At 41.4% G+C, this 22,740-nt stretch overlaps 1 protein-coding gene across 2 annotated transcripts in view; it reads right to left on the bottom strand.

Moving 5' to 3' along the window:
* Nucleotides 1-4,641: 4,641 nt before the first annotated feature.
* The window catches only part of SLC7A2 (solute carrier family 7 member 2), a 51,548-nt gene continuing 33,449 nt past the window's right edge, over nucleotides 4,642-22,740 (bottom strand). Inside the window, exons 4-13 of one of the 2 annotated variants that reach the window (XM_054566129.1) lie at nucleotides 22,223-22,388; nucleotides 20,921-21,054; nucleotides 19,710-19,927; nucleotides 17,542-17,681; nucleotides 17,151-17,287; nucleotides 14,477-14,579; nucleotides 12,270-12,475; nucleotides 11,073-11,239; nucleotides 10,187-10,295; nucleotides 4,642-8,203 (exon numbers count right to left, since the gene is read on the bottom strand). In XM_054566129.1, the coding sequence (XP_054422104.1) occupies nucleotides 8,007-8,203; nucleotides 10,187-10,295; nucleotides 11,073-11,239; nucleotides 12,270-12,475; nucleotides 14,477-14,579; nucleotides 17,151-17,287; nucleotides 17,542-17,681; nucleotides 19,710-19,927; nucleotides 20,921-21,054; nucleotides 22,223-22,388 (1,577 nt within the window). In that variant the 3' untranslated portion in view covers nucleotides 4,642-8,006. Of the gene's footprint in view, nucleotides 8,204-10,186; nucleotides 10,296-11,072; nucleotides 11,240-12,269; nucleotides 12,476-14,476; nucleotides 14,580-17,150; nucleotides 17,288-17,541; nucleotides 17,682-19,704; nucleotides 19,928-20,920; nucleotides 21,055-22,222; nucleotides 22,389-22,740 lie in introns of both variants that reach the window. The other variant, XM_054566128.1, reaches the window with a different exon arrangement.

Below are 22,740 nucleotides of genomic sequence, written 5' to 3'. Positions count from 1 at the left end.
TTACTATGCCCCAATCCCCCCTCCCCCTGGTAACCACCATACTGTTTTCCATACAGTTTTTAAAACTGGTATGTCTTGGGTTTTTAGATCAATGATTATAGTAGCAACAAAACTCACGTTTTCTTTATTAACTGTTGCCTGTCTGCTCCCTCCACCCATGCTAATTAGCATTTAGTGTGTGCGAGCCGCTCACCCCGGACGCCACGGAGCACAGAGCGGCTCAGAGAGGGCACTGGCCTGGGGTCCGAGCTTCCCTGAATCAGCAGCCCTTTCCTGATGCGGGAAGAGAGGAGGCTGAGAACACAGAAACAGCCTTTTAAATTCAGTGTCCAGGGACCCACTGTCACCCTCAGCAGGGCACAGCATCATCCAAGCGGCTGTGCATCGTCGCCTTCCTCTAAAGAGCGTGGCCGGCAGCCCCGGGCATTGGCTGAGCCCATGCGGAGCTGGAGAGAGGGGAACTGAGGCCAGGGAACGGAAGCGAGAGCGAAGTGAGCATGATCCCGGGGTGTGAGTGGATGCCCCGGCCGACGTAGGTCTATAAAAAGCGTATTTCCTTCCCTTTTTTTCAGAAGCACAAGTTGGTTCGCAGTGCATCTCTGATGAATGGTAAGCAGCAGCAGCCAGCCTGGAAGGTGGTACCAGTGCTTCCGTCATGGTCTCCTAGTTTGTGAAGTATTTTACATGTAGCGTTTTTCATTATACCTTTTAATTAATGGCAGTGAAAACTACTCTGTCTTGGAAAATTATCCTACTCTTCTGCTCCTTTTACCTTTTTGTCTTCTGGTTGAATAACATCAGGAATTTGTTAGGTAAGTGCCCCCCCCCCCCCAAAAAAAGGACACCTATATTTTGGACATCTCCTCCCTACCCCCACAATACACCTTTTTAACTTCTCTTGATCAAGTATAGAAATACAACCAGTATTTTTTTAATGTTTCAAGGTTTTAGCGAGAGCTAACTTTAGTTGTTTTAAATACTCTTATTCTAACAAAAACACCAGACATTTCTGATGCTCCCAGTCCCACTCATCAAGAGACACCAAAGGGTAAGGCAAGAACCTCAGGACCTTGGTCTCCTTAAAATAGACAGAGGCAAAAAAGATTCCTCTCCTAGCCCCAGGAGGCAGCATATCGTAAGATGCATTCTCTCTCTAATAGTTACAAGAGCGTCTAAGGCCTCAGAAAGAGGGACAACTCTAAGCTAAAATGTAAATGACTTAAAACCAACATCCTCTCCTTCCTTTGCTTTTTCTTTACTTGATGGCGTCCCTCCTTCCTACTTCAAATATCCATGCCTGTTTGTTTTCCCTGCTTATCGGCTTTAAACGCTCCCTTTTTGAAAAGCATCTTCTGTAAGTTATTTACAACTTAACGCCAACCTAGGTCAATGTTTCAGTTGCAAGAACATTGGACTTTAGGTCTGATTTCTACGAAGGCAGTGAAACACGTGATCTTTGCCTGAATGTCAGGCGTCGGTGAGCAGGTGGGCTAGATAATGGAGACCTGGAGACCCAGCCATTGGGAGACCCCAGAAACCTGAACCACGACAGTGCTGTAGTCCTTGTGGATTAAGGGATCTAAAGCCCGGAGATCCGAGCTTGTTCCCTCTTGCGGAGCTACGAGCCGCCCTGAGCCGTATAATACTCCTGGGTAGTGCAGACTGTCTTCTGTTTTCCTCTCCACGTTGACTGCTCCAGCCTTAGCAGAGAGTCACAAGGATTTTGTAACCACGATTTATGACATCTGAAATCTCCAGCACCTAAAAGTATTTGAGTTGGCTATGAAACTGTTACTCAAATGATTCACGTAAATTGGCATTGAGCTGAACTTGTTTTTAGGTAGTGTTCCCCATACTTTGACCCTACTTTGTGATAATGTGGTGATGGGTGAGTTTTGTATGCCTATGAGAATTTTTTTTGAGATACTTTAATGGGATGAGTGAAATGACTCACTCTGTCTACACAGATGGAGGCTTGTCAGCGCCATCAGCACTCCGTGGGCCTTGAGCCCTTAGCCTGAAAAGGAAGGCTGTTCGTGGCCTTGTTTAAAGAACACAAAGGTGTCCTGTCTCCCGGGGTAACTGGCTGGACCCAAAGCCTGACACAGCTCCCGGGACATCACTTTTTTCATATGATCCCACGGTACCAGAGCAGAGGTGGGCCATCAAAACCTAGTAGCCACCCTAATCAAGTCAACAATTAGATAAATGAGGTTTTAGGCTTCTACTTGGGAAACACTTTGCTGTTTTAGTTTGGTTTTCAATACTGGCTAAATTGATATTAAAGTTTTAAAATTCAACATGGTGTTCTCTCCGATTCACTAGAACCAATAGGAATTCACTATATACAGAAAGACATTCCAAAATTACGCTAATTCAAGAGATCTGCAATTTTAAATAACTTGAACCGTGTCAGAAAGACTTTTGACTCCTCCTTCCCAGAGGGTAAAGAGGGTTGAAGTTGGTAAATATTTATTCACTATATAGTAAAAATATTTTGTAGTTACACACAACTGATCACCAATTATTGAAGGCTATGATTTGGTCGGGAACGCATTGAGGAGTTTCTCACCGACAAAAGTGACGTCCAAGAGATCAGTCCATTAAAGGCCAATTGAAGTGGCAGGACCTCGGAAGTGCTGGTCCTGGGCTGGTGAGCTCCCATAGTTTTTTGGACTGTGCCCTAAGGATTGGGGACAGTGTAAAGACATCTCTTTTATCCTCTAGGACTTGGTTCGTCCCAGGCTAACCAGGTAAGTGTTCTTAACGATATAATTTTTTTTCAGTTTAGACTGTACTATATTTCTGAGCTTTAAAACTTCCCAAATTAAAGAGGCAGTTTAAATGAGGTATGCGTGAAATGCATACTTTGGTATATGCGATACACATGCACACTACGTTACAAGTTGTATTAAAATTTATTTAAAAAATACATGGTCACATTAGAAAGCCTATTTTACAGTGGTAAAGCAGCAATGGTTTTTATTTATTACAAATTCTAAAAAATAATCCAACTTCATAAGTAAAAAGGAAAACTGATTATCATTAAAAACATTTAAGTTTAAAATTACCTACTAAACAAAAAACCTTTACATTCGCAAGTCCAATGTACCTGTTGGTTTTTACAGACAGAATTCTTGCAGGGTTTTGGGCTCGGTCAACAGTTTCTATCGAGTACAAGGATAACAAAACAAATCCATAAGACAACTGGGCACCCCTAGTGGACACCGAAGGGGAAGAGCCTGCCAACCAGGCATGGGCCGGAGACACTGGTTCTGTAAATACTTGGTGGCGATACGAGGTTCTGTGTGAACTGAACCATGGCCCCGCACGCCCCCCGCGAGGCTGTCAGTGGAGGGACTAGGGTCAGGTAAGCCGGGCCCCGCGGCGCCGGTTCCAGGGAGCAGCCACCCCTTCCAGGAGACCCGGAGCTTCCTCATCATTCACCTTGATGTACTCACGAGATATTTGGAACTGGCATTAAGGACCCCAAACTACCTTACTTGCATGTGAAGGCTTTTACTGTATGTATACCCTCCTGTGACGTCCTAAGACCCCGCCCACCAGGGGTAGCTACGGGTGCTCACACTTTGCGGGATGCCTGGCCCTGGAACCAGCCCAGGGGCCTGGTTTGTGATCGCCAGGGGGTCCCAGTGGTCAGCAAAAGCTCCTCAAGGCCAGAAACTGTGGCAGTGGCTTTGGCCATAGTGAAAAAAAGCGAAGCATAGTGCTCCCAGCTCACAGGGTTGCCAGCGGGGTTGAGCCATAACGAAACGCATTTGAAACCAGTAAGGCTAAACTGGGTACATACAAACAATAATGAAGGTTACAAAAACCAGCAACCAAACCAACAACCACAACAATAACAGAGGTGGCCTCTCAAAACCCAGAAAACAGAGAGCCATTTAAAAAATATTTAAACATAATTATACAAGGAGGAAAGAAAACAGCTAAACAACAAAGCGAAGCAGCCTTATTTTCAAATCTACATTAAAAAATGACCTGGGCTGGTATTTTGTACTACATGAACTTTGGCACTATTTCCCTCGATATTTTAGAGCATGTTAGAGGACGTTATGTAGAACATGTACAGAGAAGGCACTTTTTTATTTTGGCACTAGTACTAGTAAAATTAAACAGTTAATACCCCCTGCCCCAAATTCACACTAATCGTGTGAATTTTAATACTCCATGATGTACGATCTAATCCTTAAAATTCAGTGGAACTTGTATTTTGGTGTTAACTTGAAGCCCATCAGGAGAAATCAGGCCGAGAACAGAGTGAGCCACGTGACGGGGTGGGGGATGGGGTTGGCATCTGGGCATGACTTCATCTCGCGGGCTGTAGTGTCGGAAAAGGCCCCCCTAAGAGGACAGAAGAGCGACCTGCCCCTGTGGCATCAGCAGCACTAGAGGGCGGTTACTCTTCCTTTTTCTCCTTGCCAAGCATTCAAATACGTTTAGAAAACAATGTGGTAAATACAGACTCTAATCCAGGATACTATAATAATTACCTGCAAAATATTTTGGCTAATATTTAAAATTTAAAAACTGAACTTGAGGAACCCGTTGTTAAATTTCTTTAAGATATATTAAATGGTTCAAGTAGATTTAAGTGGCACAGAATATAAAATTCAAAAATTTCTTATTAAAAAAGTTTAAAAATCTTTATTCAGAAAAATTGAGAGGCACTCTTATCTTTTAAAGGAACATAATTCTGAAACAAATATTTTCCATCAATTACAGTTCATAATAGTAAAGTTTTATATATATCAACATTAGCTTTGTTTTAATGTATACATCCCAAATGAGGTTTTGGTCTTAGTTTTCCTGATATTTATCTCTAGGAAAAATGTGAATATACAATAATCTATAAGTTCTAATATAAGTTTTCTCATAAATAATTTTTAAACTTGAATTTGCATAGTACCTTGTTAACTGTAAGGTAAGATAGCCCTCATATGGTTGTTCATAAACCATCTTCTCTTTCAAAGAGTATCCAATTAAGGTGCTATTATAAGAAGTTTCTCTCTGAAAATGTTATAAAAACATATTTCCTAGTATAAAAAAGGTAATTTAAGCTGTTTTTATCAATGGAGAGAATACGTTTATGTATTTTTTAATTTCTGGAGAGAATTTTATATAAGTGTGATTAATTAAAAAAAACATTTTGGTAAGCCTAAGAAAATAAAAACAACCTTTTGTTCTAAAGGTTACAAATTCAAGCGTGGGAACAGGGAAATGGTACCCAAGCTGGTAGTACTGGCTTTTTCTGGACCTACCAAGACAGAGATGCAGAGAAGGTGGCACAGAGACAAGTCAACAGGAACACCCAAATGTCCCCAACCCCACTCCACTTCAGATTAGAAAGCACCTGTTACAATGTACTAGAGTTTAGTGATTTCATATTAGAAACATTATAAATACAGCTGTCTTAAAGAATCTATCTATAGAAAATATTATATATATAAAATCACTATGTATTTCAAAATACTTAAAACCTAAAAATTTTATATAAGCGTACCTATCAATACAAAACATTGTATTTTCTCTACATCGGTTGGATTTTTTTAAATCCACACAATGGTATTATTTCCAAAGCTCATCTTAAACCCAACCGACTTTTACACTGACATTTGAAATACAGACATACATATACATATATAATATATATACACTCACATAGACGCACATTGAGTCTTCACAGAGGAAAAACAGTCACTGACAAAGCGTCTCTTCATAGATACTTGTGTTTGCAAAGTGTTTCAATGTGGAAAAGTATTTTTTAACTAAATTCTGCTCCTAATTGAACACAGTGGGCATAATAATTTTAGCTGCCTATCACATTCTAAATGAGTTTCTTGATTTCGTTACAAGAGAGTTAAGTATTCATACACAAAATTCCTCGTGTTCCCTGGGTGAAGGGCCTCCTCGAGGTTGACAATGGAAGAGAAGCGGGACTTAGGGCGTGGCTGTGACAGCAAGGACTTAGGAGCCCATCTGCCATCCTCACGGATGTCCTCCACTCCCTGCCTGCCTCACTCTTCCCCTCCAGTGAGACGCGAGGCCGGGAAGGGAACTCCGGGCCTCGGATGTCACCGCGCACACCCTGGAAGTTGTGGAATGTCAGAGCTGAGCTCTGTGCCAGGGGAGACAGGACCCCAGCAGCCAGAAACCTAGGCTTTCTACCTCTTTGTTTGATATCTAATCACCGTGAACTCTTGGTTAGACCATTCAATGGCAACTTGCTTCCTGATGCAGCAATAGGATGGTCTCTCGGAAGAGCTGTCAGAAATGTTTTTCTTGTTTTGGGATTAAGCCAGTCAACTGGTGTGCTTGATTAACACTTTTCCTGGGAACGTAACCCATACGTACCTCAGTGCTGAGCCTTCATCTAGGGGATCATTTAAGGACTTGTAATAAATATAATTCATGAGATGCAAATCACACTACAGATGTCTCTAAGAGTCCACTATTAGAGAACCCCGCAAAGTAAAATATACTAACTAGAGAATCGTACACCTAAAAACAAATTATTTAGTCATATAAAGGCTGCTGTGTTTCTACAGCTTTCGTTTGATTTTTTTAGGTTAAAGTTTTATATAATCATGTATTTAACCACACTATTTTATTTCCCAACCATTGATGGGTTTTTATAGAATACTGGAGCTTGTATGAATAGCTTTAGTGTGGCCATTTAAAAACAAATGAGATTATAAGTGCTAAACTATTATGGGATGGGGTATGAAAAACATCCTTAAATATTTCCAAAAGAAACAGTCAAATTAAATCTAAACTCCTCTAATTGAGCCAAGTGTTCTTTAATATCTGAATAGGCACTTTAAAATTGGAACAGGGAAAATTCCCCTTCTTGCATCCTTTCACTTTTTTCCGCTTTTGCATGTAGTAAAGATAGAATTTGCTACTGCAGCTCCTTGTGTCTCGGACAGGACAACATAAGAATTGAAATGGAGGAGTGACTTCTTCGTCTGACTGGGTTAAAGACCCTGAACTATGACTGGCTAGTAAGTAATGGAAAAAGCGTGAATCATCCCACCAACTGCGTCATGTGGGAGACTCTACAGGCTGATTTTAAGTGACTTTTAAAACAAGGACGCTTGGGAGCTACTTATCCAAGCCTATGTCTAACCCTGATTTCGCAACATACCCTCATCTTTGCTACTTACACCAGCTTTCTGGCCATGGGGACCACCTTCTGGTATAAAGGGCCTTGGGCAGATCACGCTCCCTCTCTCAGCCCCTGAGTGGGCAGAGGGGGCATGTCACTCACAGCAGGTGAAGGCCTCAGCTTAAAGGACCCCTGTGCTCAGAGAAGACAGCAGTTCCCAGGGGTGCCGCCTGCTCATGCAGAAGGTCACGCCTCCCTGTGTAGCAAGGTGGCTACAAACACTCCTATTGGCTAAAGTTTTAGCAAACTCTCATACCTCATAGAAGAAAACTCTGTACTAAACCCACTGTTGGTTTTTTAAGTTATAGAAAAAGGCTCATTTCTCATCCCCTCCTCTTGCTCCTGACCAGCGACAGACACCCAGATGAGTAACTGCATGTGCAGCATGTTCTAAGTTGACATTAATGAAATCTAATGAGGAAAGGCCATCTATTTCCCTAACAATACCACACATACAAAACACTTTTCTATTTGGTGATTATCTGCAGTTCAGTATGTGCAGCATGTGACACCAATTCATGACAAACACTGGAAAAATGTAATGCAGCAAGAGCAAAACACCAACGACATCTAATGCTTGTATTCCCCGACATACACACAGATACACAGAGACAGTTTGGGCGATACTCAGCACTAGGAGAGAGCTCAGGTTTCCCCAGGTCCATCACTCTCTACCCGAGGAGGTGCTGTCCAGGTGAGTATAAATTAGGGGGAACTATGCCTGCAGCAAGCCCATGACAAGCTAGCGCGACGCTGCGGTCCTGTCCGGGCTTACGCAGTGTAGGGCACATAAGACTGGACGCCGCTCCTGCGAGCATTAGCATTCACTTGTCTTTTCACTGAGTATGAACGGTAAACTGAGGTTTCTTTGGTGATGGTCATGTGCCTGAATGGCAGATTTTTCTTCCGTTGCTACATTAATGGTGTCTGAATACGAATCTTCGTCGTCATCTTCGTCCCTTGGATTGCTCTCCAGGCTGTGTCTAATGCCATAGGTGAAGTAAATCAGGAAGCCTGTCAGAGAACAAAATTGCAGCATTTTAGGTGTGTCAGAAAATGACTGTTGGGACGTGAGAATTTAATACAAACTCACAGGACTCTGCCTTCTCTGTCTGCTATTCTAGAAGAATTCCATGCAAATGCAGCACTGCCCTCCTGGGCCCCCGGAAGGGCCTTGATCAGTGTTTTCCCAGGAGAAGGCATATCTTCATTTTTAACACCCAATCTTTACAGAATGTAGGATTCTCTCAATAAGTGCTTTTCCGAAGTTTATGTAGAAAAAAAATATATTCTCAAAACTTGATGCTACACTTTGAACAAAAGGATATAAGGGGCAGTCTCAAGTCACATTCCAAATACAAGGGGTGAACTATCACAGTCACCGTCAGCTACTATGGAACACATGGGTAAACAAAGGGGACACAGATATGCCTTACACAGGTTACTGTCCCCAGGAGAGGCCAAACCACTGTGTCCAAAGCAACTGTTTAACAGCCATGCTGATGAGGATTAGAAGGAAATGTTTTCAGCATCCTCACAAAATAGTTTATTACCTATTTATTATCTATATAGGGGCATTTTGCTGAGTTTTAGTTATTTTTTAAAGATTGGTTGAGAGTTTTGTAAAATGCATGATAACTTCCCCCTTTAAAGGTAATGGGAAGTAGGCTACCAATGAGCATCTTGGCATGTCTGGTTATTAGGAATGATTCTGTTTCCTCTCCGACTCTCAGAGGTTTGCAGATCCAGCCTTCCCTTTCTCAAATGAAGGTACTACCATCACCATTTACAAAGAAACGGAGGCACGAGATCAGGGAGGTAACTTGTTCTAGGTCACCCAGCCAACCAAAGCAGAGCTGGATTCAAATATAGAGAATCTGCTTCTGTAATTCTTGCTTTAATTCAAGACAAAGTATGTTAAACCACAGTGAGCTACGATTTGAGGAAAGAAACAGTGGTTTTTGGAAAGGCAGGAAGTGTGCTTAGAAAGATGCTTCTAGGCTCAGACTGGGGGAGTGAGTTTTATAGCCTTGGGCTCTGTGACCTAAGCTTCCTGGAAGCACATGGGGAGGTGGCAGGACCCCAAAGCACCCTTGAGGGCCTAGCCCACTGGCAGGTGATTCCTGTTAAGATCCTGCCCCTAAAGCAACAGAGCCACCTACGACATAGAGCCACCTGGAGAGAAAGAGAGAACAGCCTAGTGTAACCTGTGTGGCTGGATGACCTTTGACCCGCCAGCCAATTCCTTGGCACAGTGCAAGCTCCCCCAATACATGCAAAACGCTAGTGCGGGTGTGGGGGGAGGGCAAAACTGATTGAGGTTCATTCACCCATCAATTCAACTGGGTTTGTGGCTGGAACTGAGACTAAGTTCAGTTAGAGCCAAACACCTACATACAAACACAAAAGTGAATTACATTTGTTCTTACTGAGTCAAGGGAAGAACTGTTCAGAAAGCACAAACCCAAACTCCTCAGGCCACCAAACCAATGGAAAACAAGGTGGTACAGATCTAAATAAGCTTACTCATGTTAATGTTCAATTCCCTCTGAGGTGCTAATAAAATTAATAAACTTAGATATTAGAAAGGAGAGGTTTTTTCTGGTTGTTGTTGTTGTTTTGCTATTAGCTCATTCAAAATGTCTCCCAAAATCCACTGGCACCGCGGAAAGAAAGGGCTTTGGGATCAGAGACTTGGGCTCCCATTTGTCAGTGAGATCCTTTGACATTTTGGGGCTTCATTTTTCTCATCCATCATGTTGGGGAAAAGTGAGCCAACAGGGTCCCACAGGGTTACTGGGAGACTTGAATTTCAAAAAGGCATCTGAAAACATGTGGAAAAGTAAGCACTCTGATGTTCTCAAACTTGGAAAAGGAGGAAACTGGGGAAAAAACTTTATTTCCACGAAGGGGGAAGGGATGCATTTCTTCAATCACAGCGCATGAAATCGGAAAGAGAGCGCCAAATTGAGAAAGCAAAAATATTAAAAGACCTACCAAGTGCCATCCAAATGCTGAATCTGATCCAAGTCACTGCACTCAACTGGACCATCAGGTAAATGTTCACCAGGATGCTGAATGCTGGCAAAAACGGTAAGAATGGAACCTAAGGAGGGAAAATAGCTTCTTAAATATACTCACAATTTGAAAGCACATTCCCCCCATTATTTCGACATGGTGGTAACCAATTTGACATAGTGTATATCTTCCTTCTGTGTCAGCAAGTTTATAGTCTTATGCAAAGGACAACCTGAGTAAAAGCCACTCTTCCAAAGAATACTAAGGGGAGCATCACATTTTACACTATTCGCTGAGACCCAAAGGAACAGAGGATTTATGCAGCCCGCAAACACCTGCATTACCACCAAGAAGCAACTGGTTTTATGGTTTAGTTCAGGTTTACAGGTGTCATTCGGGCATCTGCAGGCCGTGCCTCTGTGACTCTGGATACACACCGCACCTTGGGGGATGCTTCCAGAAAGCTCTCTCCCAGCTGAAACCTGCTCTTAGTTCGAATGTGACAGGATAATTTCCTGCGCAAGTGGAAGGGCTTTTGGTGGGGATAACCTTCCCGAGAGGGTCCTGCCTTTCTAAAATAAAATATTCTAATTATTCCTTTGCTACTGTTGATTCTTTAACAAGAAATTTGTGTGCTATTATATGTAATACTGCAATAGGAGCATCCTCAAGTTTTTGAAAAGGGCAGTCACACAGCTGATGCAGGCCGAACGCTTGTGACAGAAAGGAGCATCTCAAAGCATTGGGACACTCTTGTTCACTGGTTACCTTCATCAGAAATCCTTTAAAACAAAGAACTCATAAAAACTAATGTCCAAGGGAACGTGTGCCCAATATTTAGCATCTCCATCCTCGCGACACGCACCATGAAGGCGACTTTATGCTGATTCTGGGGCTGCCTCCAGATGATGAGGATGATGGCGACGAGGAGAAGCAGGAAGAGCACCAGGAGAGCGAGGCTCCACGCTTCCAGCGCGGCGATGGCCTGGACTCCGTAGGTGGTCAGAATGCTCAGGCCCAAAACGAGAAACGCTGTGGAGGAGACATGCACGTGACACAGAGTCAGCACACGTGCTTCGCTCAGGCGCCTCAGTTCCAACAGTGGGTTGCGGAAAGAGGTCAAGTCCTTGACATATCTACTTCGCCAAACACTCAGATTCTTCATTTTCAAGATGGACAGAAATGGCTGATTTCACTGACTTAGGAAACGCTGTTTGCTTACTCATAACCATCTCCTCCTAGGAAGCCAACCTCCCCATGGGCACGACCCTCCTGCTTTCTCCACCCAAGTGCCACCTGGGTCCTCATCTGCTACCGTCTCAGTCTATAGCTCGTGGACTGATGGGTCCTTGTCAGGGGTCGGAATTTCCCCTTTTTCAAATGGAAAATGGCATGCCTGCCCACTGTCGGCTTCGTAAACAGATAAAATGACCTGCAGCTTCCCTCCCTGTTTCTGAGAGGGACACTGCCACCCTCTGACCCTGTCTCTGACCATCAGGCCCGTGTTAGGGGCCCCGCGGATGCACTCTCAGAGGACTCTGCATGTCCCCTGGCTTGCCACTAAGAGTTCTGGACCATAAAGCCAAGGGAGTGCAAGGCCCACCCCTCTCGATATCCCAAGTGCCAGCGGAGTTCCTGGCACACAGATGACGCTCACTAAATGTCGCTGGAAGTGTGAGGGATTACGTATCTGTGGGTAGGCAGACAACAGAGTCTCTATTGCCCCCAGCCTTCTGGGGTCCCGGTTCTGTGACTGGCAGGTGTACTTGGCCGGAGGCTTTTGCATAGGGAGCCCCCTAACGGCTAATGAAATGTACCCATTTTCTACTTCTAACACTCTCACCTTATGAATTTCTTCCTGCCTTCTTCATTTACCCAAATATGATAAATTTATCCTGCTAATATATAGAAGTCTAGTGGCCCACTAGGTGGACACTCCAGGGCCCTAGGTAGTCGCTAAGCTACTCTAGGGTGACGTGAGGCCTTTCGTCTGTCTCCCATCCCACCCGCTCCACCCGCGCACTCCTGTGGGGCCTCGGACGCCGCAGGGATGAGGACTTACCAAGGAACACTACCAGGAAGCTCACGAGAGAAGCTGACTGCTGTGTGGGCAGAGCCGAGGGGCTGAAGAGCGCGGACAGGCTGAAGCCCTGGTCCTGCAGCATGGTGACCTGGGACGCGCTTTCCGATTCCGCGTTGGCATGTGGTTGCAGAGCTTCTTTCTCAGGAGGGTACTTGGGCTGCTCGTACGACAAGCCAGGCTGGTACCTATCCCCGAAATAAATGTTGGTATCTTCATTCTCAAAGAAACACGTGGCCCCAATGAAACAGGCTCCTACAACTTTCGGTGAGACATCTCACAGTGTCACAGCTTGTGCAATAAACCGACACTTGCTGTGGGTCCAGCCCCAGAGCGTGCCGAGTCAGCACAAACCTGCTCGAAGGGCATCTGTAGCAACTCTGACAGCCCTTTGACAGCCATTTCATTAGAAATGTTATATATGAGATACAGAACAGAGTTACATTTTAAAGTGAGGCAACTGTGATAACAGGATGGCTCTTCTAAAATATCTGTCCCAAGGAAATGTTCACGAAAACAGCACAGAAACTCTGGTTAACAGAGTCTTCAGTCTGGTATTCAAGGCCTCATCACCAACTGCCTGTCTGGCCTCATCTCCCTCAACTTGTCTACCCGAGTCCTCTGGTTTCAGCCCAACTAGCTCACGCAGCCGTTTGGCGACCTCCCAACTCCTTGCATGCCACGGTCCTTTACTACTTTTTCCTCCTCCTCTACAGCGTGTGTCAGAACATCAGCTGCCTCACCTCCTGGTACCTGCCCCAGGCTCCCCTATGTGGACCCTTCCCTCTGAGCAGCCTTTACTTAAATTTAAGAGGAACAATGTTAATTCTTCCTATCCATGAACATGGTATATGCTTCCGTTTATTTGTATGTTCTTCAATTTCTTTCTTCAGTGTTTTATGATTTTCTGAGTGCAGGTCTTTTATAGCCTTGGTTAAATTCATTCCTAAGTATTAATTTAATTTAATATTTTGATGCAATGGTGAATGGGATTGTTTTCTTAGTTTCCCTTTCTTATAGTGCATTTTTGGTATATAAAAATGCCACTGATTTCTGAATATTTATTTTGTATCCTGCTATTTTACTGAATTTATTTATCAGTTCTAGTAGATTTTTGGTGGAATCTTAGGGTTCTCTATATGTGAAATCTAAAGGACAATATAAACAACTAAACGAAATAGAGATAGACTGTATGGTTGCTAGAGAGGAGGGGGTTTGGGAGTGGAGTGGAAAAGGTGAAGGAATTGAGTACAGATTGGTAGTTACAAAACAGTCATGGAGATATAAAGTACAGCATAGGGAATACAGTCAATAATATTGTAATAACTGTGCATGGTACCAGTTGGGTACTGGAAATAACAGGGGGGACACTCTGTAAAGTATATGATTATCTAACCACTATGCTATACATCTGAAACTAATACAAAATAATATTGAATGTAAACTGTAATTGAAAAAATTGAAAAAAAATTAAAAGTAACACCTGCCCCCCATCTAAAGAAGAAATATGCTCACTGGAAAAAAAATACCCAAAAGTACACAGAAGAAAATTAAAACCACTGCCCAGTGCTACTCACTGCTAGTATTTTGGTACAATTTCAGCCAAGCATATGTTTATACATAAGTAAAGATGACTTCTTCATGTAAATTTACACTATTTAAATAAATTCAGATACTACATAGAACTTTACATCCTAAAACTGATACATTTCTCCAAATAATTACATATTTTATTTGTTGTAGAACAGTCCACTAAATAAATACTCTCATTTATTTAATCTCGTTGCTATTCAGGTTAGTTCAAATTTTCACTAATGTAAATTATTTTTTTTGTGAACATCCTTTCCACATCTCTGGATGTGCCTCAATGATTAAGTCCTTTGTATAAAATCTGAGCAGTTGAATTCTCGGAACAAAAAGTATAGTATTTTTAAGTGCCTTTACATATTATGAGAACCTGCCCTTCACAGAGAATTGGGCCAGCCTCTTACTAATCATCCACTGTATTTGATTCTTTGCGAAGGACCAAGTATGGATCCCGTACTTTCTACTGATGTTTTTATGTCCATGAACTCTCAGCTCTCAGACTGCTAACTCCTAGAAAGCCAGGATGGCAAGCCCTTGCTTTATTTCCTGGGCTGCAACAGAGCACACACCCTTCAGAGGCATCTCGCCTCCAGATGACGCACCTGAGGATAAGAACGCAGGCGGCCACCAGAGAGTAGGCCAGCAGCGTGCCGATGGACATCATGTCCACGAGGGCCTTCAGGTCGAAGAGAAACGCCATCACGGCTGCGGGGAAACAGAAGGATGGGGAAGAAATGGCCTGTGATCAAATTCCGTATGGCTGACAATGTTCAAGTCAGGGACAATGGGCAGAACTTTTTTTTGTTTCAGTTCAAGTATAGAAAACTATGCTTCTCGCAATTAATAAGATGTTTTTTTGATCATACAAACTGCTGGCAAAACTTCAAAACCCCTCAGTTATCAGACAACTACTACTTTGATTATTAAAAACCATCTACTTTGATTACTTAAAGAAATACTGGCCTGGCAGAGAGTGAAAATATTATTACTCTCTTTTGATGTTTCAGAAGAAAAACAGCTTGCTAAGAAATATTGGCCAGGTCCTTTTTTAAAACCATAAAAACTACAAATAAAAGAGCTTTCATTAGGATGATATTTAATCATACTGATTTCCATTTGCATTTTGAGTTATATACAAAATAAAATAATTTCCAATTAAATTATGTTTCTTACATAGGCTAAATTCTACTCTGATTAAAACCACACACTCCAGTTAGACTGGCCAGATTTGAGAGCTCACTCTATGGTCCTGCACCCCAATCCCAGTATGCTAAGAGGCAAAATATACTTTGCGTAGCAGAATAGTTAACTGGCACTTAGCAACATTTCTCTCCACTGAAACATCAAAACAGTGCTAATATTAACTTGAATTTACCACATAGCTACCCATAACTTAGTAAGCAGATACCATGTTCCTTTTACATGGTGTTCTAGAACTCTCTGCAAGCTTTCTATTTCCTTTTATGCTCAATTTAATAATCCTGTGAGACAGGAAAAATTATTTAGGTTTGGTTATATAAAATGGCCAGTATTTGTTTGTTTTTTACCAAAAACCCAGCAATTTTACGTGCTTTTCTGGGTTATAATTCTTCTAATAATAGGATTATTATCTGTATTTTATAGACAGGTTAAAACTACTTGGTAGAAGCAGCGTTCCACCTAAAATGCATCCCTATGTGCCTCCTCCAACACTCACTGTTTCTTTAAATTCACCTCATGCCTTACTTTGAAAACTCTCCATCGCTAGCATGCTTATATGTTAGGTCATTAAAATTTTAATGTGTTGTGATAATCACAGCTGGCCAAAATAAGGTAGCCAAGACAGGAGAACAGGATTAATTATCCATACAAGCATTATGATCTAGTTAAAAACAAGCACAGTAAGCTGTGGGAGTACAAAATAACAACAAAAAAAATATTTTTCAGAGCATTAAAAAAAGGCTTTGTTACAAATATTTTCTGCTAATTATTAATTTTACTATCTTATTATGCCACCAAATTAAATTCTCCCTGAAAGGATAGATTTTTTTAAAAAAATCTGAGTATACAGAACTATAATATATAAAATTCTGAATATTACCAGGCAATGTTTTGCTAGAAAAAATAGAAGTGTTTATGGAGTTAATGAGTGATCCTTTGTCATGACTTTAAATGATAATATCCCAAGGCACTGTTTAATAATAAAATGGGCTTTAGATTATCTAGTAAAACTTTCATTTATGGGCGCAGATATCCTAGCACTGACAAAGTGACTTGGCCTTCCAATGCATGTCTAATGAAGTGCCAAATTTACTAGAAAATATTTACTAAGTGAAGCTGTTTAGATACCTTCAGACTCTAAAAAATAAATCCTATTCACACATAATTAAATACTAGCATTCTCTAACCTGTTTTTCCAACAATCTAGAACCTCAACAAAATTACTATTTTTGGGTTTGAATTTCTGCTACACCAAGATAGTTGATCATTTTGTTTAAAAAGCTTGCTAGTCTTGCTCTTTCTTCTTGTAATAGGACCTTTAAGTCCGTTCTCTCAATCTGTAAGATATCTGAAAATTTCTGCCAAAAAATCTGGCCAAAGGTACGTGACATGGATATTATGACATGCCCAAGAGTAGTTTCTGGAGTTTTTAAACGTGGTTTAAGTAACAAAGCTGTTGCAAAGAAAAACAGATTCCTAACAGGGCTCACAAGGTGGGAGCAGCTCAGAGAGAGCCAGTGACGGCCCAGGAAGGCGGGCACCCGCCACCCGGACTGCAGTGCCTGCAACAGCCGAGGGCAAATGGTTTTTGACTCGGGTAAACTTCAGCTTTTCAAAATTCCTATTCTCCTTCGGCAATATTCAGCTTACGTGCTTCACAGAAAAAGAAAACTGTCAATCATTATTTTTAATTAACATGTCCACAATTAAGTAATCATTCTTCAACTAAAATTTTATGTCAACACATAAAATTTTATGGGCTAGTTAATCAATCTGAAAAGCATTTTAATAACTGTCATATGGGGAACAACCGTGAAAACCCTTTGCCCATTTGTGAGAATGCCAAAAGGTTAACGTAACAAAACAGCAAAAAGTCCCAAAGGGTCAGTTAAGAATGCGTTTCAGTCGACCACTGCCACCGTGATTTTCAGGTGTCATCCCAATGATCATACCCTAATTTATGAGGAATTTTGTTCTTAACTTACATGCACAGCAAGCAGACCCTCCTTGTAAGTCCATGCATGCGCATAAAACGTTCAAGTCCAATACTGAGAAGCCCGCGTTTGTCACGCTTACCAGAAATGACCCCAGCGGTCAGTGTGGCAGCAACTGGGGACTGCCTCTTACTCACTCTGGCAAGAAATCTAAACAGTAAACCATCCCGGGCCATGGCAAACAGAATTCGGGGTAAAGGAAACATAGAGCCCAGGAGACTAGAACAGAAAAATTCATAATCCATGTGAGTTATTACAACCATTACTCTACAGGCAGATACAGGTATAGACGGAACACACTGAAGTACAGAACCAACCTATGTCAAAACAATTCAAAATAGGAAACATTCACAAAAAATTACTGATCTTCATGTGACTCAGAACAGAAAACCACCAAGCTTTCCATAGTTTTTCAGAATCCTTGATAAGAAAAAAGATCCCCCTTTTCTTAATAAAAGTTAACTTTCTCTCACCTGCCACCGCACCCGATGATAAAGTAGCAATTATTGGTGTCTTCGTTTTGGAATTGATTTGAGCTAGACATTTGAAAAGTAACCCATCCTCCGCCATAGCATAGATTACACGCGGCATTGGAAAAATGCATCCAAGAAGACTGAATAAAAAGCAAACACATGCAGTATAGCAGACACATTCATGCAAAATTACATCCCAGAACTGAAATTAAGGAACTAAAAAACTCAGCATCACAGTTACGATTATATATTTTTAAAACATATTATGATTGGACATTTCAAAGTATTGGCTGATGTTCACCCCTTATTATTCTGCAGCAGATATCTGCCCAACACAATTATCAGGCCAGAAACAGTAAGGCAGGTAATTTGTGCATGCCCATGATTATCAATGAATTAAATCTAAGTAATTGAGACTTAACAAAAACACTAAAGCCATCAGATCAGGTCATATCATAGAAGACATTTTTAGTGGCAGTAACTCAGAAAATAAAATTCCTAAACCGAAATGTATTGTAATTTAAAAAGAGGTTAAGAAATTTAATTTCATAGAATAGCCCCTTCATTTATTTAATAATTATATATTTGCAATATTTATTTTACCCTTATTTCTCCTTCTATAGACTGATCTTTGATCAAATTAGTAACAATTCCCAGCATCACAAGATAATTAAGATATAAAAAGGTTAAAAAAATCAACTCACTGTAAAATTAGTACATAGATATAGCCATGATTAAAAGTTTAAGAAATCTTTAGATATGTTGAAAAACTTGTATGTTTACTGGTTATATCATTCCATATGTTACTTTATTATTAATAATAACCATTTAAGAGAAAAATAAGTAAAATATTTAATTAAAAAATCCACCTTCTTTATCTTTTAATAAAGCTGGGTTGAGGTTGGCCACGGATTAATCTGTATCCTTCTGTTCTGAGACTGTGTTTTACATTTCAGGTTTTTGAAACTATTCAGAATAAACCTCATTATTGGCAGGTGGCTGAGAAGCCAATGGGAGGGATTTCTAATTGTTATTTCATATTATCCTGGATAGAAGATGAAGGAGATTTTGAGGAAAAAAAGCTAGGCTGAAGAATTATATAAAAAGACTTCTTTGTCCAACATCAGGCTTATAGGGAATTATTTTCACTTAAAAAATTAGTAATCAGGCAAAGAGATTAACTTCCTCTTTGTAAGAACATACTAACAGGGATGTCCACCCTTGTGGCATCTCTGGGCCCCCCTGGAAGAAGAAGAGTTGTCTTGGGCCACACATTAAATACACTGAGACACGTAATCACAAAAAAAAAATCTCAGAATGTTTTAGTAAGTTTACGATTTTGTCTTGGGCCGCATTCATAGTCGCCCTGAGCCACATGTAGCCAGTGAGCCCCAGGTTAGACACCCCTGCTTACTGTATGGCACAGTATAAAACTAGAATGAAATATCTTATGATCACATGTTACTTTAAAATATAAGTAGCTCAGGAAACCTGAGAAATGGATTCTGAAGTATTAAAACAAGCAGCTACTGAAAATTCAAACACTTGAGATTCAACTACTTGAGATTCTATCCGTTTCATTAGATATTATATAAATTCCCACACTAATCTGAGAATGGTAATCTCTGTTTCTAGACCAAATTCACTCTGATCAATGCTAAGTGAAAAAGTCGCAGTGTTTCACAAAAAGCACATTATAGGTAACAGTGCCACAGCATATAGCTTCCACGCACACAGACTTGATGTTACTTTAAAAGACAACAGAAAATGTCAAGTCTGCACCTAGGGTCTCAATCGTCTGAAGCACTGCAGTGACCCCAGAGCCAGAGGGGAAACCTACTGGTATACCAGTATAACGCACACATATATGAACACATGTGTCATGTATATGTGCACATAGGGATGCCTGCCCCAGTGTTGTGTGTATTTCTGCTGCAGCTAGGATCATCGTTATCTTGAAACACTGACTCTTGACTGGTGGGGGGAAAAGGACTTTATCATTTAAGATTAAGAGCAATTCTGGGCAAACTATTCAGAGAATGCATAACTGCATAATGTGTTCCTGATATTAGGATTCTTTTTAAAACACACAACAGGAATTCGACATTAGCCTCACTTTGCAGTAACCCCAACGGCCTCCGCCCCAGAGGCAACGCTGCGTACCTTGCCGACAAAGCACAGAGGGAGCCCGCGGCGACGACATATTTGGCAGGACCCCATCCGACGTACTCAAAGGCTACGGGCAGGGGGCTCTTTTCATCCAGGAGGTAGTATGGCATCATAAGTGTGAGGGCTGCAGAGACCCCGAAATAGGCCATAAAGCAAACAAGCAAGGAGGTCACAATTCCAATAGGGATAGCTTTCTGAGGATTCCGGACTTCTTCACCTGAGGAAACATAAAAGGTTTGCATGCTGAATAGACTGGACTGTTAATAGGTAAAAGGCAAATTCGCCTCCTCCTCCACAGCAACGCTATTCTGCTTCTATCCCTTCTGTTTTCTTAGCTTGGGCCATCTAGTCCATGTGAAATTTTCTCTCTTCTTGTGGGTACTTTGCTGTTACATAAAAATCCAATTCCAGAAAAAAAAAACAACAACAAAAAACCCCATACTGTACCAGGATTAGTAAATATTTAGTGGTAGAAAAGCCATCTTAATCCATTTTAGAAATGATTCATCCACGGAGATTAAATGACTATTATGGGTTTCTCTAGGCCTTTAAATATGAAAGCTTCAGATAAACTTCTCCCAATCCATCTATTTATTTATATTAAACTCTAGTTTCAATAGAAAAATAGTATACTTTGGATCCTTCTACTATTTGGCATTTGAAGCATCCAAAATTAATTAGGCCATGCAAAAAAATATGAACCCAGAGTAGACACTTAAGAGAGTGGCTCTGGCACGATTTCCTTCTTACATAAAATAAAGAGACAAGAATTACCACAACATATTGTCCTAATAAGGAAGAGATAAATTAAGAGCATTGTCATCAATTATTACTCATTATGACAGCACATCCAGATAGAGGGTTGAGGATAGTAATTATGACTAACAGGTATAAAGTATTTCACAGCTTGCAAAGTATTTTTCATGTGTATTCATTCAAAGTAATTTTACATATGTATCCAACTATGTTAGGTAACTTTCATAACTTCCGAGGGGTGAGTACCGCTCTCCCAGTTTTACCAATATGCAAATCAAGGCTCAGGGAGTCTCAGTCAACTTCTTTTTATCATCGATGGCAGGTGTCACAGCTGGGTCCGGAACCGGGTCCAGATCCCATTTTCTGTCCTTGGCCCTCTTCCGCCACCCGCAGGTACGCATGCAGTACAAGGAGTGCCTTTCCCTCCTTCCCAGAGCCAGGACTCTGCTCTTACCGGTCGTTGCAATGCAGTCAAATCCCACAAAGGCATAAAAGCAGGTTGCAGCCCCGGCCAAAGTTCCCGCAAAGCCGTAAGGCATGAAGCCACCAGCCCCGTAGATACTTGTTCCGTTTTCAGAAGGCGGCTCTCTAAGGAAAAGCACAAATGTCGGAAAGTCATTTTCACAGAAAACTGCGTCTTCTGGTGACACGTCTGAAACGGCGACCTCAGAGGGCCGCCCCTCAGCTTGTTGAAGGTGACGCGTACACGACTGAAAGTCAACCCTGATGCTTTTACTCTGTCCTAGAGAACACAGTGGTATCCCCAACAACGGGCCCCTCTTGGGGTTACCGACACGGGTCTCGGAGGCTGGCGGGCAGTACGAGCCAGAGGCCCGACCCGCTCAGGCTGGACCTCACTGCCAGGCAGGGTTTGGAGAGCAGAGACCCGTCTGTGAGCCTTGGTCTGGCATAAGGACAAGAAACTTGCTCGTCTCACGGGCAGCTGCACAGGCTGCACTTTTAAAAATGTACTACAAAGGCATTTGAAAAGGTGAAATAAAATGTTCTTGGCTTGAGTAATAATACTAAAGTTGAATATTTTATTAAACGCTAAAAACTGTAAAAAACCAGAGGATAATAATTTTTTGCCTCATCAGAATGACTACAAGCAACTCATGTAAAGAAAAACATGTAGATATACCTCACTCCATAGAGTAGATATTTTTATAATCTTATTTTACATATACACATGAGTATTATGATTACAGAAATCATAGGGTGAAACCTTTCATATATTATTATTAATTTAATTTTTGAGACAATCAAGTGTAAAGTGAAATGCAAGGACAGGTCTGCTTATGCAACTTATAATATTCTCCAAAAATCAAGTCCTAAAATTACTACAGGTCTGAAAAAAATGCAATGAAATCGAATGGTGGTCCCAAAGGAAGAACTAAAGGATGCACTATTCAAAAATACTTATTGTTATGTGGAGGAGGCAAACCTTTGTGGTGGGGGAAGCATTCTTCCAATGGTTAGAATCTTTCCTTTTCTTCCCCTAAACCTGGAGCAGAGCTCAAGGCTGAGAGCCAGCAGTTGACGTCAAGTACCCACTCAGTGGTGGGCCTGCCCATACGTTTATGTTTGGGGGGGCCCAGGAGGAAGAGTCTTGGAATAGAACAGACTTTAGAAAGGTGTCTAGAGCAAAAAGTCCGAGAACCATAGAACCATTGTTCTAGAGAAAAATGTAACATGAGACACAAGCGAGGGAAAAGAAATAACGAGAGAGGTCAGAACCCAAACCAATGTATTTTACCTGGCATTTGCTGATATGTTTTTGAGAAACTCTTCGCTAATCTTCCAGTTTGCCACGTTCCCTTTCACAAACCCAGCAACCATAACAAAGAGAAGGACCAGGATATTCACAGCTGTGAAGATTTTATTTACCCAAGCAGACTCTTTTACTCCAAATGATAAAAGACCTATGGAAAAGGAAAGGGCGTTTTAAGTTTTACCTAAGCTTTAAAAAGGCGATGGCATTTGGAGGCAGTTAGAGGCTTTCGGATTCATATATTTAAGTCACATTTGTCCCTGGCTATTGCGAGTCCTTACTCACTTGTCTGAGGACCAATGTCTTCTGAACACAAGCAACCCTACTTCAGAAGGCAGGCTGTGCTCACACTGCTCTATCCAAGAAGCAGATAAACCTAGTAACCTCCTCTATTGTTACCAATGGGTAGGTAGAGGTAAAGTAACTTTAATGAAAGGCAGTTCTAGTCATTTCAAAGTTAATGGCTCAAAATTTTGAGAAGAAAAAGCTCAATCGTATGTCTG

This window comes from Pteronotus mesoamericanus, unplaced genomic scaffold (assembly GCF_021234165.1).
Source record: "Pteronotus mesoamericanus isolate MK-2021 breed Mesoamerican mustached bat unplaced genomic scaffold, CSHL_Meso_final contig_169, whole genome shotgun sequence".
NCBI classification, from domain to species: Eukaryota; Metazoa; Chordata; class Mammalia; order Chiroptera; family Mormoopidae; genus Pteronotus; species Pteronotus mesoamericanus.
This window is presented reverse-complemented; position numbering and strand designations above follow the sequence as displayed.